The sequence below is a fragment of the Gobius niger genome (genome assembly GCF_951799975.1).
Source record: "Gobius niger genome assembly, chromosome: 17".
Classification (NCBI taxonomy): domain Eukaryota; kingdom Metazoa; phylum Chordata; class Actinopteri; order Gobiiformes; family Gobiidae; genus Gobius; species Gobius niger.
In genome coordinates this window covers 16,031,549-16,046,796 of record NC_136868.1, presented here as the reverse complement: position 1 = coordinate 16,046,796, position 15,248 = coordinate 16,031,549, and the positions used below count along the sequence as shown (strand labels likewise).

Here is a 15,248-nt window from a genome sequence, read left to right as displayed (position 1 = left end):
GATTACCTTGTATTTGTAAGTGCTTTATAGGTATGCCTTATGAAGTGTTATCTTTGTGTCTTGTGACAAATGCACAGAACCTGTATATTCATATATATGCAAAGCTGATTTAGGACTTCCATCACTATTCTCCAAGTGGCACATGATGCTCCTGCGGTGCCATAGAGCCGCTGCTGCTGAAATATGTGTCAGCGCGCTGAGATGGTACAGAATACCAAACAAATTTGGAGCACGGGAACATCTCATTCTCAGTTGGGAGCGATCATGAATCATGGAGCGGCGGAGGGAGAAAGACGGGGGAACAAATAACATTATCATGTTGACAAGCACGGCGCTGTAAATTGAAATAAGGAAGGTAATGCCTTATCAGTCAAGTTCCCGGCAGCAGCAGTGGCAGTCGGGTGCGCTTTGATGTTCGGAGCCAAAAAAAATCTGATGCAATATGTCACCGCGCTTGACTTGGCCCCTCGCTAAAGCCTGTGATTCACGCCCAGTTTTGAGGAGCAGCGACAGATATGAAATAAGAATGGGAGTGACAAAAAAAAAAAAAAAAAAGTCGAGGCAATGGTTCATGAAATAAATCGTCCCAATTACAATAAAGTGTGGCTCTTGGTCAGCGCGCGCGGCAGGCAGTTCATCTTTATTACAATCAGTTAATGAAAATCAATCCCCCTCCTGATAAACTCTTATCTCCACGGCCTTTGCGTGCCCCTCGTGCGCGGAGATAATAAATTAGGGTAATATTGCCTCTGATGAGGGAGTGAATTGCAAATTATTGTAACTTTGTAAGATTTATGATGCAGATGCTTAATTTCCTAGCCAGTTTTTTTTTTTCGGGCGTCATGGTGCCGGGGGGCCATTTGTTAAAAAGTTTGGTGACACTCTCTCGTTAATAAAAAATACACAGTGGGACAAGCAGGTGCGCTCAGCTGTGCCCTTACTGTTACTGTAAGAAATGCCACCATGACCCAGCGAGGCGTTTCCTCAATGTTTTACCTTTACCAGTGAGGAGGATGGAAGGAACCCATGGGGGGGGATGTACATGTTTGCCAAAGTAGGGCTGCCAATCATGCTATGTTATCCCCCGCCCCCCATCCCCCCCACCTCCCCAATCTCTATCACACAAGCCAGGAGCGTATGATTTGATATGTAGGTCAATACCCATTCTGGAGCGAGCCACTGGGTGAGATATGTCTAGTTGCTTTGCTGTCACTCTGATTATTGAGGGGACGCAGAAAGATTGAGTTGGTCAGGTATGAAAGAGCCTGCAGTGCAAGATAGCTCCGTAATCGCAGCAGCGTGGTGTCTGGAAAGCCACACATGCCCCCCCACGCACCCCACACCTATATGGGCTCCTCACACATACACACCTATACACACGCACACACACACGTGCACGCAGTGAGAAATGAGCAACTTGTGCCTCTTTGTTCTGCGGCGCTGACCCGTCTAACAGGATGTAATGCCTGGGTATGCCGTGCGTCCTCTAGTCAAGTGCATCATTAAGCAAAAAACGCAGGTGAAGTCGCAAGTTGCTAAGGTGGCGTGGTCAGCCAGAACGGTCATCGAACTTTGGGCAACCACCACAGGAAATGGGCCTATATCTCTCTCCATTCATAAACATATGAATCAGATCAGGAACTAGGAGGCCCAGAAAGATGACACTACAGGCAGAGGCACAGGAATGGACAATGTTTTTGTTGCCTTAAAATGATTTAACTCAATTGAAGTAAAAAAAAAAAAAAAAAAAAGTACTAGTGAGTGTTTGGTTAAATGCGACTTGAGTGAGTAACAGTTTAAAGGAAGAGTTCACCGTTTTTCCATACTGAGATATGTTCTAACCTGAGCTTAGACGAGTTGATACGTACCTGTCTGGTCTTTGTGTGTGCCCTCAGTCATGCAAAACGACCAAAGATGTTCCCCTCCCAATGTATTCCTATAGCTCCAAACGGGGTGAAGTTGGAAGCTATACCACGCTCCTCCACTAGCACGCACAAAGATCAGACAGGTACGTATCGACTCGTCTAAGCTCAGGTAAGAACATATCACTGTATGAAAGAACTGTGTGCCCTCAGTCACACAGAAAGACCAAAGATGTTTTTTAGCATTGGCCTCTCCCAGTGTATTCCTATAGCTCCAAATGGGGTGAAGTTAGAAGCGACCAAACTCTTCCACGGGCACGCACAAAGATCAGACAGGTACGCATCAACTTGTCTAAGCTCAGGTAAGAACATAACTAAGTATGGAAAAATGGTGAACTATTCCTTTAAGGCTCTTTTCACACATGTTGGACCCTATAGTTCCAACTGCATTTACTCCAAAGTTAGTTAAGTCCGTGATCACAGGCGCTGGCACCAAACATCGCGCCATCAGCTGTTTAATGAACTTATTCCCATGACAACCCATCAACCTGTCAATGTGCCGACACGGCTGCATGTACGCGCACACTTCCCTGGTGTTTTGCGTGGTCACTCCTCTCCCCCGTGGTTAAATACAGTGAGGCTGATGCTCTTTAATCGGCTCACGAAGAGAAAGGTGCAGCAGGAAGGGAAAGACAGGAAAGAGAGGCGCACCTTGAAGATTTAAAGCTGATCCATTATGCCTCGTCAGAGAAGTAATCCAAATGTCCTCATGCGTCACGTGTATTCATTCTGTCTTTGCCACCTGTTTCAGCTATAGACATATTATTTTCAGCCGCACTCGGAGCGGCTGGTTAGACCGGCTCAAAGTGCGGTGGTTGGATTCACACTGACCCTAAAGTGCCACTCTCGGGCCGAAAGTCCCTTTAGGTCGACCTAACTAGAGCCTGTGTAAAAACAGTCTAAATGTAAAAGTCATGTTTATGTTTTAGGTGTGGCAAAACAATCACTGTATAGCCTACTGTAATTATTATAATTTGGATCTTCATTTAGAAGAAAGAAAAGAAAGTCAGATTTTAAATTTTGTATTTTTTGTTTTGTTTTCTTAATGTAATGAAATTATTATTATTATTATTATTATTATTATTATTATTATTATTATTATTATTATTGGTAGTAGTAGTAGTAGTAGTAGTAGTAGTAGTAGTAGTAGTAGTAGTAGCAGTAGCAGTAGTAGTAGTAGTAGTAGTAGCAGTAGTAGTAGTATTAGATCTTTTTTGTTTTAAAGAAAAAAAAAGCTGTTGTGCCAGTTGTGAACCTATGGCCCAAAGTAGCAATAGATTTTAGTGACCTGTAACAAGAGGCAACATTTATGTGAGGATAGACTGGGTTTAGCCCATACCCAGGGAATATAACCAGAGAAAACCAGCTAAATCCAAAGGACTTAGTGCTAAAACCTGTGTAAGTGAAAGTAGCTGCTCATGTCGTTCATGAATGATTTGTCTCTTAGAGCCAATTCTTTTGATTCTATCGGAGCAACTGGCTCCAGATAAAAGCAACTTAATCTGCTTGAATACGCTCTAATTAAAAATGGCACAAACAAACATAGCAGAGTTTTGTTTTGATGAGTTCAGCATCCAGCCAATGACCTGTGAAGACAGACTAGACATCAAAAATAAGATTGACTCTGGAGACAGAAGACAAAGGAAACAGATGCTGGGAAGAAGGCCGTGCAAAATAGTCAATAAATAATAATAATAATAATAATAATAATAATAATAATAATAATAATAATAATAATAATAATAATAATAATAATAATAATAATAATAATAATAATAATAATAAAGTATTAACATGCTCATAGAGAGAAATCCAAGTCCCACTGGTAGTGCGCACCACAGTTTGAGAACCACTGAAAATGACTGCTGCACTGAGCTAAACTCAGTCTTCGCTGAACAGCTGAATGACTTTACAACTACAGCCCTGTCCAGCATCTCATGCATCATTTAGTGTCAATAAATTTGGTGTGAATATAGAGATCTGACATTACTCTACCAGCCATTACCAGTGTGCCTCCAAACGCTGAATAAATAATGAGTTGTTGCAAATCATTTGATCAAAACCAGCTCGGTCTCGAGTCTATGAGGAGCATGTTACATTAAGACAACCATCCATCTCCCCATTATCAATCAAGGAGAGGACCAACACACCACTATCTATTTATCTTGCCAAGTGCTCTATTAATATCAAATTAATGCCTCCATTGAGAGTATCAATCACTCAAGCAGTTTTTCCTCAACTCATTAGCTTGGTAATTGTCCTTGTTTACCGCCGAAAGTCACGACAAGATGACTCCAAAATATAAGCAGTTATACCTCGGCGTTCCCCGGACAGCCCATCTGGTGACAGGACAAGTTCCCAAATCTTAATCTGTGCAAGTCAGACTTTTCCATTTTAAAGTTGTCATGAGTGTTGCCCCATTTTGAGTGTGCTCTCACTTGGGGGCATTACATAAGGATAGAGCTGTCAGATGGATGTAGCGAGACAAAATGACAAGATGAAGTCTGGAGATTTTGTTTGCTTTAGAATGACTTGAGCAAGGACAACCATCAAAAATAGTCAGCTCCAGTTGGTTCGCATTAGCATTTGCACTCCTGTGCGCATCGATCAGCCATTACATTATGTCCATGTGAGGAATTAGATGTTCGCTTCAATATTATGGTGCCAGTGGATGACATGAAGAGAGCTTTTTTTGTCCGCAATGTCAATGTTCATTTTCATTGTTTCTCAAACTGGGGTCTGGGTACCATGTGAGGACTGCTTTGAGGTGAGGTTTCTTTGGCATTTAATTTGCATTTTGTCCATGTTTGTTTTTCTCCATTGGTTGCGTCCTTGTTTAGGACTACTTCATGGTTCAGTCTCATTTAAGTAGTAGTAGTAGTTTAGTTGTCCAAACTAAGCTAGTATGGAACTCCCTGGAGGCCCTCAAAGAGTCAAGTATTTTCTTCAGTGGCACTTAAAAGTTTAGACTGGTATGAGGAAAATGTTTCATATCCATACCAAAAACTCGGAGCAAAATCAGATCTAAGAGAAGACAAGAGAAGATCCATAGGACAATACCAGAGCTAAACAAAGACTAAAATGGCAGAGAGGTTTGAGAAGCTGTGGTACGCAGTAGTGAACTGTAGCCCACTGAGTCTGAGCATCACCAGCACTGCAGCTCTTAGTGTGTCTGCAGTGAAAACAGGGCTCCAATGACATTCATGCAAAGCGGCTTGAGTATTTGGTCGAACTCAAACTGATGCACTTAATGATGACTGTGCATGTGAGACACATTTTGACAGCGAGACAAAATGTGTTACAGAGGACTTTAAAGTTATGCTTTAGCTTGCACAATACAACTGGCAAATAATCACATAGCTATAGGTTCAACTTCTTGGCTCCTTCCTTGCCTGCCCACTCCACTCAAACCTGTTAGCATTGCTGACAACATGGATGTCAGTCATTGTTCATATGCCCAGAAATATGGGCACCCGATGCTATTGTTGTTGACTCGGACCCGGTGTTAACCACAGACTAAATCCCATTTGGAGGTGTGCAGTCCTCTGGCGGGGCAGAGGCAGAGCCAGCTCAGCTCTCTGAGGTACCGTTTACACACGGGACCACGAGCACACTGTGGATACTGACTACAACTACACAGTCAGCCTGTCAGGACTAGGGACCATCTCTGCAGCAGGCTGTCACCCCTTATGGACTGAGGACACCACTAGGACACAGAGGGTACTGCAACATAAGAAAGGGACGCGACAGAGAAAGTGAGTACGGAGTGTTCAACATTTTAATACAGAAAATTACATATACACTGCAGCACATTAGTTTACTTTTTCAGATAACTCAAAATAACCTATAAATCACAACAAATGCAAAACATGTTACAGTTAAAAGTCTATACACAGGCAAATGTACATATATAAAACACGTATATACACTCTTTCAATATATTATTATATAAAGATTTGTGTCTTTTTTATGTTTAAAACAGGAAGCCAAGCAGCTTGAAGAGGGAGTGTGTCACAGAAATGCTGAGTGCCACTCTGGCTCAAGGCAGACTATGAATAGGTAGTTTTTACAAACAGTTGTTGGATCCTGTGCATTGAAAATGGCTAAATTATATGGAGAATTGATTGACATAGAAAACTAAAGTAGACAGAACATTCAGACGTGTTGCCTCAAAAGCTCACTGATGACCTGAACAAGTTAAGATATTTACATGTTTGCATTCAGATGTAAACCTATAAACAACCGACCGTTCCTATGTCAGTTCAGAGATAAGAGGTGAATCCACAGAACAGCTGTCTCTGACCAGAGTGAATTCCTTCAAATGGAGAAAATAATACATTCACAGATTCCAAAGAATACTCATAGTTTATTGTCTCTGTTCACCCAAGTCACTCTTTCCTCAAGCTGGTGATGGTTCCATGTTGTGTTTGTTTCTTTGTTTAAATCATTTATCTTTATACATTTTTTACAAAAGCAGCAGAATGAGGAGGAGCAGAGACACAAGTGCCTGGCTGTGTGTTTGTGAAAATGTTACTGCATGGCTGTGTAGACGAGGAGTCCTGGGGGAGTTCTGCTTTAGTTTGCTTGGCGGCAGTGCCTTTAGGTCCTCCAGCGCGCCGTACGCTGCCATGGAGAACTCGGGGTCTCCGGTGGTCAGCAGGTCGAACACACATGATTGGAAGTATACGTCCTCCACCTGCAGAGTCTCTCTACACTTGGCCGTGGCGCGCTCCACAGTGTAGACCTGGTGCGGGGGCTTGAGGGGGCCGAGCTCTGTGTTAGTGCCCTGCGCGCTGCCCGGGACACGCCCTCGGCCCAGCATATGCTCTTTGATGAGCTCGTTACTCGGACAGCCGTGCAGGCACAGCTGCAGCCCGCTGTTGTCCTCAGAAAAGTCCAGCAGGTCCTCAGGCATGCGGATGGCAAAGGTCAGGTAGCTGCCCACCCGTCTGATGATGATGGAAGTGCCTATGTATCTGGCCTGGATCTTCACCTGGCGCCCCACACCAGAGCCTCCTCGCTCCACAATGGTGAGGCTCTCTCCACCGGTGCGCGAACCGTCCATGAAGGCCACTGGCAGGTCTTCAGTGGTGGCCTGGTAATCCTTCTGATCTGTACAGCCAAGGTAGGATTTAAAGATCACAGTGATCTGAAAGAAAAAAACATGTTAAAAGGACAGCATCATGGTTCATTAATTATATTGGGCAAAACTGATCAGGACAAAAACAGTGCAACAAGATGTAGTTCTGATGAGCGCCAGCAGGTGGCAGCAGGACACCAGCACTGGGACCTCCTGGTCTCCCCAACTGAGTGACACTGTTATCTCACTGTGATCTTATCCTGGTTAATTGATAACGATCTCAAGTCAGAGGATTTCTGTCACTCTTTAACTGAACTCAACCAAGCAGATTTAGATAAGAAAGCCCAGATAAAGCGGCTTGTTGCCTGCACATTGCACCGCGCTCCCCAGATGTCATCACCTCAGTCCGGCACATTGCTCAGACTTGCTCAGTGGCTGTGATTCATTTTCCAGCTGAGCTTTGAAAAACTCTAAGCCCTGTTTCTTCAGAGCGTCCTGACAAAGCGGCTGTGGTGCAGTTTACACTTACGGGGATACTGTACTTGATGGATGATTTCCTGTCTCAAGTCTGGCAGCTCAAAACAAGTCTGAAAGCGTGATGCGGGCATGCGGGCGCTGGCACTGACTCAGGCGGCAGGTTTACGTTCAAGGTGCACACCCAGAACAAACTGTTACTGTTTTTTTCAAAGGTCGTGTCGAAATCTCTGCCGCCATCTCCATGTGCTACATTTGCTTTAGTTCAATGCACATCCACCGGCTCTGTTTGTTTTCACACAGACGAGACGTAAAATTGGTGTGCGAAAGTGATAAGACTTTTTTTTTTATGAACAGCCAAATAAAAGGGGCCGGTTTCATATGCAGGGCGGCAAACTCCACCTCTGGCATTCCAGCTTTTTATCTCCAAACACCAGTCGCTTCAATTAATAGAATTAGGCCCTTTGCTGCCGTCCAATTATTACTTTATTTTTACACATTATTCCATATTTACACAGAAAGGGCCAGTTAATTATTTGACCAGAGGGGTGAAAAAACATTCCTGATCGTGGCTGCGGAGGAGAATGTTGGAGCGAGCTTTAATCACTACCATATGACCACCCATGTGTTAAGGTAGAGCGCTCAAGCATGTCTGTGATTCAACACCAGCGGAGCCCTCCTCCCTCTGCTCTTTCCCTCATAGATCTGAAGGAGCTGCAAGACAAGAGGAATGCTGGAGGCTGGAGAGGCACCGTGGAATGACGATTAACTTCACATGTTTGATACTTTATTGCAATACTACTGCAATAGACTGGCGCGCACACAAACTCGTATATAGACCGTGCACAGCTTCCAAGTTATAGACTGTTTGTTTAGGGCTCTGGCGGACAATCATTTTCATTAGAGGCAAGTCCGACCAATTATTTTCTCATTCAATCAATTATTCATGGCTCGCCCCGACTCTAACCTCAGGCATTTTGGCATCTCATCACTTTACAGTAAAGAACTTTCATTTTCTTTACGTTTGGCCCCGGCCATTGGACTGAAGTTTGTGAGTAATGTAGAGAAGGGTTTCATTCTCCTGAGAGTTGTTTTTGTGTCAATAAAGATTTACAGAGCCTTTTATTTTTGTCCATTACACAACGAGGCACATATAGACTACACTATTTGTGATTAAACAATAAAAAAAACTGGGAGCTACAAAACCTTTTATATTGTTCACTTTGGGAGCCAGCACTCAAGTGAATTCATATTATATTATTTATACATCTTTGTCTATTCTGTATCCTAAAAATAGTGAGAAAACCAAATTCGCCACATCTTCACAAATCTGATGGGCAGCAGATCTTGAACTTGCCCTTTTCATCTTATCAGTTTATGCGGGAAGTAGTGGCAAATGTGATTGGGCTAACGGAGCTAGCATTTGAACTGGGAATCAAATGGCAGGTGAAACAAAAAATCTTGCACAAAGACAATACAATGTTGATGCGGTGTCGTAGGATCTAACATACCTTGCTAGTTGCAGTGGCGCTGGAGCCGAGGACCACAGGCACATTGGTCACCTGCACAGACAGGTATCTGTTGTCGATGAGAGGCCACGCCCCCTCCACTTTGCAGGTCTGAAACTCGTCTCTGAACGTCCGCAGGTGTGGGTCTCCGAATAATCCACAGTGGGCGTACTTCTTCTGCTGCGCGGCCGGCCCGGACAGCAACACGCGGTTCTCGTAGTTGCACTGCTCGGACACCGCGGGTTTGGACGTGCTGGGGGCTTTGGCGGAGGACGTGGGCCCGTCGCTGGAGCAGTTGTACTGGGAGAACAGCTCCTTGATGCGGAAGACGGCGGAATGGTAGACCAGGTCGCCCCTGCAGCTGCGCGCCTGCCTGCGGGTGCACAGCGCGTAGGCCCGCAGAGCAATGCAGTAGTCCACGTCATGAGCCACGTCCTCCTGCAGCCCACCTGACGTCGAGGTAGAAGCCACGTAATCCGTGTTGCATCGCTGTATCCGACACTGCTGGGCTGGAACAAGAGAAAACAATTTCCTTAATGAAGTTAATCAGAGGAAATGTAGCATTTATTGCATTTAGCATCAGGACAAAGGTGATCGCTGTATGACGTATCCTGAGTACGTGTCAGTAGCATTAAATGTAATGTCTGTATCCATCCCTGAATAAAGTTTTTTTTATCAATATACTGTAAAACACATGAAGGCACTGACACCAGTAGCCAAATTTGATACTAAGTAAAACCCAATATGTGATAGGCTCTGATACTTTTATACCACTGTGAAAAAAGGGTGGATTTAGGGTACATTGAGTATGGTGATATGCTGTGAACTCGTGTCTCTCTTAGTATGTCTATAGCCGACAATCTAATGCAATTTTTGACAGTATAGAAGTTTACAATATAGCCACAATACATCAAGATCAAGACCATCCTAAAACTATTCATAAAAGTGTCATTTAGAAAAGTATGGATACTTTTGCAAGGTAGCATCTTAGTAGAAAAGTATAAATTTGTATCTGACAACCCTGAACGGGACCACAGAACATTGCCATGAAACTACACTTGTGCAGCCCTAGTATCTGCGGCAAAATAACAAACCTAAGCTCTCTTTAAATGAACTCATTCTAACATACAGAACCTAAAGGCTGCACAGTCAAAACTTTTCCACTATCAACTTTAGTTCAATCAGGAGACCCATTAAAACCCAAATGGGGCAGCTCACGAGGGCCATGCTCCCACACTGTGCCGTGGAGTCAGTCAGAACTTATTTCCCTCGACCAGGGCAAACCCGCTGGAGGAGGAAACCAGCCCGTGTAGAGTGCCGCGGGGTGTTGAATGTGGTTTGGCTGTAGCTCAGAGTAACCCAACAAGTCCATTACACTAGACCAGAGGCACAGGAGGCCTTACTTTTAGGACAGCTCAATATTAAACTACCACAGGCAGCTGACAGTAGGTGAGATGGGTACAAGTAAAAATGTATGTTTAATTTGGTAACTGTGACTCACAGGTTTATGACCTATTTACTAATTTGTTATTTGGCAATAAAGTAATTGGTGCCTGGTAGGATGGCAACCGCTGGGAATTCCACTCCCTAATCAACTAGCAGACACTAAATCAGTCATTTCAAGCTTTTACCCAAAAAGTTGGTACTAGCAAACACTGTACCAATAGGTCATTTTGAAAACAGCTTCAAATTGTCCAGTTAGTATACGTGCTGTTCTCAGACTGTGGTACGCGTGCCACTGGTGGTACTTGGCTTTCTTCAGGTGATACTCTCTGCAATTTTAGAATCAGAGTCCTGATTTGTGATTTGGTCATTTTAAAGGATTCTTTGCCCTTAGGCTTGGGTAGGACAGCACAGGGTGCAGAGCAGGGACGGACATTCAGTAAATTGTCGGGGGCAGGACTCAAACCCGTGACACTGAGGCTGGAACAGTAGTGTATGTGGCAGCAGCCTTATCCAGAACTAGACTGCGGCTGCACCAAGTCCTGGTTTGATCGTCATCTCGGCCTGGTGGTTTTTGGAAGGTCAAACATGTATGAGGTGTATGATGTGAAGTTTGAGAACAACAGTAGAATATCATATTGACCATGTTTGTATCAGACGAGCACAGCCAGTAGCCGCTTGCAACTCAAGTGGCTGAATTTGTGAATATCTTTTATCTTACACAAACATAAATAATAACTTAATCACTGTTTCAGCCATATGCCACAGCAACCAGTATCCATACCTTAACGACTAGATGGATACTGGGATACGAAAACAAAAACAGCCCAGTGTATTGCACTAACACAATCTCCTGTGTACTCCAAAACTCCATCTAATCTGTGAGGATCCCAAAGACACACACTGATTCAGAACTGTGCATGTGATTCTGTGAATATTTCCAGGGCTTTCACACAGTTCTCAAGAACTGAGGAGGCCTGACAGGTGATGAATGCATCTCACATTGAGAGCACTTTAACACCAGCCTTGATAAAATGGAGCAGGGTGTGAGAGGTCAACCCAGAGGCATTCTGCACCCCTGTGCGCAGGCTGGATCCACTGAGAAGTGTGCTGTGCTATGACTGACACTGTCTGTCTGACAATCACTGACTTTACACAGAGCAACATAGATACATCTGTTCTCTATTATAGAGGACCAACAAGTGCAGAACCGTAAGGAGAGATTTTCACATGGCCCGTGAAAGGAATGAACGCCCCTAAGCTATCTCATTTGTGTAATAAGCAGTGGATAAGGTTTTCTTTGTAAAATGCGTTGCACCCAGCTATTACAACAGTTATGACTATTATTAACATATTGTAAATAAGACTAATAAAAGAGAACGCTATTATTGGTCTAGTTTTCAGTGGCATTATAAAGTATTAAATGTAGGTTGTTGATCTTGTTTTGTTTTTTTAGTTTAATGATGTCATTATTTTTTTAATATTATTTTAGTGACGTTCGTCAACAAAAAGGAAACAAAGTAGCCCACGTTTAAATCCTTTGTAGCAGCGTTCAGGGGGACAAAAAGTTAGAGACCCCAACGAAGTTGAAAAAAAGAAGCCAGCGCGTTTCCAAACTTCGAAAACACGTGTTAACTCAAACTACCGAGACAAATAGAAGATGTAAGTTTTGAAACCGAGAAAGATGCCTTTGTTTTTGCATCATCATCGGTGTGTTTTCGTGGTGAAAAACAACAAACCCCGTCCTTTGGTGCGGGCGCTACTGAGGGGCTAGATGCTAACAGTGAGCTAGCACGTCACTCCGACGAGAAATCTGGAAACGAGATGTTGTTTTGAGCTCACATGGTGATCGACACTTGGTAGGTATTCAGAAAAAAGTAATGTGCCCTTGCTTTAGTGTAAAGTGGTGATCAAATTCAGAAACACATTTGCTAAGAGTTCACTCGCGCTTCTTGCTAGGGATTGAAGCGCAGAGGAGGCTGGATACAGAGCAGCAACAGGCTTTACTTTGTCCCCGTGGCGGACAGGATAGCCCCCAACAACATGGAATAAAGTACCTTACATGGGCACAAAACCTTGCAAAAATCAAGCAGGAACACGTCTACGGTGTTATAAGCTGGCACGTTAAGTTAGATCCCTGACCACTGCAGCGAAAGTTAACTTTTTTGCATCTTTAGTGAGTTCACTATGACGACTCTAGACTTTGCATGCAGCAGTGAGTGGAGAGGCACGGATTGGAAAAAAATCTTACCTGGTCGAAACAGCAGCGAAAGTAAAACCATAGTGAACGTAACACAGTCCCAAAGCTGCCGCTTAGCCGTGATCTGAAGTCCGCTTCTCCCCATACCAATCCATTCACCTAGAATGGAGATCCGCAACTGCTGCTCATCGACGCTGTGGCTGCGGGAAATCACACAAAAATTGGTCTTCCTTCCCCAGCGCTGTCATTCAAAAGGGGCCCCTGTCTTCAGGGCGGCTCTACAGGGGAGGGGTCTAAAGTGTAGCCGGGGCCCAGAGGTGATTACTGGCCAATGAAAGACTAATTATTCACTAACCACTTGATATTTACATGTAGTGGCAATTACTGGGATGAGGACAGTGGAAAAAGAGCTCCTACAACAGCGGGATGGCGTGAAATAACAGACCACGTTATTAAGAAGACATCACAAGTAGGTGTTAAGTGCATTATAACCACAACACATCTACCCCAACAAAACCAAAACAGAATAATAGCTCATACTCCTCCTGCAAAAGGCTACTTTAATGTTCCTGCAGTAGGGAAGGAACTGAAAGAAAGTTTGGAGGAGTTTTAATCTTTTCAGAAGAGACTAATAACTTAGCACTACAAAGCTCTGCAGGTCAGCTGTTTTGTTTGCTCACCCGGGACAGCTCCCACCCCCCCATCCCTAAGAGAACAAATGTTTGTGTGTTTCCAGCATCAAGCAGGAATCTCTCACCTGTTGTTTTCAAACTCTACTTTTAGTGCTCAAATAATGAGATTTGCTTGACACCTGTGTGCAAACGAAGTAGACCCAAACAAAGAAGGGAAGAAAACAAGCGCTAGTGGAATTTGGCCCATTAGAAGTGGCAGCAGAAGTCACATGTGCAGACATCATTTTTGGAGAATAGGTGCTTTCCAAACCCATAAACTACATTTTTCGTTATTCATATAAAGTTGTCCATTATTTTCTCAACAAAATCCAACAAATCTCAATTATTATCTTTTCCATTACTTGCTATTACTATTTAGCAACCTGTGTGTTACTCTTTTCCTTTTGTGGCAAACTTTCCAGCCCTCCTTTTCTCTCTCTCGCTCTCCCTCTCTCTCTGCTCCAACGACACTCTGTCTTTCATTTGCACAGCTGCTGTGAGCCGAGCCCTATGTAAGCACATACAGCGACTCTCACACCTCCGCGAAACACATATTCAGTGCTGCATAAATAAAAGAATTTGTGAAAACCAACCAATTAATGAAGTGCAGTGAGAGCTAACATTTGAAGCAGAGTTTAAGAAATAGAAGCAAAAACTTTTCGCAATCTATTGTTTTTGTGTCTAAACCTGCCAAGGCGCTGATCGTATCTCGCAATGGTAAAAATATTGTTATCAAAAAAAGTATCCCACACTATTAAATTTGCATGAATCAGTTACAGTTGACTAATATAGTTAATAACATAGTAATAGGATCGCATGATAACTATTGATAACAAGGGATTATTAAACAGCCCTGTTTCCATATTATTTACATGAAAACAATGTTTCCTATTGATTGACGATCTTAATACTGGAGGTTAGGGTGAGGGTTAGTCTTAGTTATTTCCATTCTAATACTCAAACTCCTGTTTTCTATGTCCACAACACCAGCAGCTCAAGTGTTGCCTGTTCTATGTGAGATGAAAACTTATGGCGATGTTTTGGTGTGGCTGGAGCAGCGGGGCCTCCCTCCTGACTTTATGGGAGAGAAGTGAACCCAGACGGTTATTGGATCACTGGGTTTTCTCTACACATACTGGCTCCTCCGGCCGTACAATTGTGTGATTCAGGTGGCCTGTCAGTCTCGTGAAAAAGGTCTTCTCGGGCTCATGTTGATGCTGGCTGATATATACATATAGTGCAGGGGGAGAGGAAGACAGCGCCAGCCAAGTGGAACGTGGGGATTGTTCGGTGCTGCCAGGGAGGGGCCTCAGTCACACCCAGTGCCAAGGCGAACCCCCAGAGAGCTGTACCTTTCTCTGTTTGTTCAGCTAATTTTGGAGGTTTGCTTGGTTGATCTGCTTTATGGCTTGGCTTCATAGTCACTTTCGAAAATCCCCTTAGATAAGTTACACAGCACAGCCGCACTAAAGTACTGTAGTCCAAAGCAAGGCGTGTCTCACCTCTGGTCTTGGGAATTTGCAGATGTCATTTCCTGGAAAACAAGAGGTAAAATATTACCGTTATTGATCAGTGGGAAGCAAAAATCAAAAAGCTGGAGTGGACAAAGCAAAGCAAACTTCCATTATCGGCACCAACGAATAAGTAGATTTATACTCTTTTTTTCCTTTTTTCGGCTTTGGAGAATTGGACGGAATCATAAGAAGAGAGAGAGGACAGTTCACTGTTCAGTGAATCACGCTGAGACAAAGAGTGCTTCAGAATGTACGTACAATACATTACATCCAGTCATGAAATGCATATTCCAGAAGTCCAGTTTCTAGAGTAAATTTTAAGACATCCACAATTAAAAGTAGCCCTTCGATGCAGCTCCACCAGAAACCACAAAAACAAATCCTCTCCAAATGTGTGGCAGATCTGTGGTACTGCCAAAGTACCTCTCTCCTGAGC

At 43.6% G+C, this 15,248-nt stretch overlaps 2 protein-coding genes and 1 long non-coding RNA gene across 3 annotated transcripts in view; 1 reads left to right on the top strand and 2 right to left on the bottom strand.

The window, feature by feature from the left end:
* LOC306976677 (serine protease 57-like) overlaps nt 1-15,248 on the bottom strand; it is a 119,317-nt gene that overhangs the window by 47,980 nt on the left and 56,089 nt on the right. The gene's annotated exons all lie outside the window — the stretch shown is intronic.
* rgmd (RGM domain family, member D) lies at nt 5,730-12,876 on the bottom strand. The gene is made up of 3 exons (XM_079574721.1): nt 12,679-12,876; nt 8,988-9,493; nt 5,730-7,071 (listed from the first exon to the last, which is right to left on the bottom strand). Exons 1-3 carry the CDS (start codon nt 12,770-12,772, stop codon nt 6,388-6,390), a joined length of 1,284 nt encoding a protein of 427 aa, XP_079430847.1. The 5' UTR covers nt 12,773-12,876; the 3' UTR covers nt 5,730-6,387.
* Nucleotides 12,075-15,248, top strand: part of LOC306976688 — a 24,496-nt gene continuing 21,322 nt past the window's right edge. The window contains exons 1-2 of the long non-coding RNA XR_013793782.1: nt 12,075-12,286; nt 13,003-13,096. This is a non-coding gene — a long non-coding RNA (uncharacterized lncRNA). The remainder of the gene's footprint in view (nt 12,287-13,002; nt 13,097-15,248) is intronic.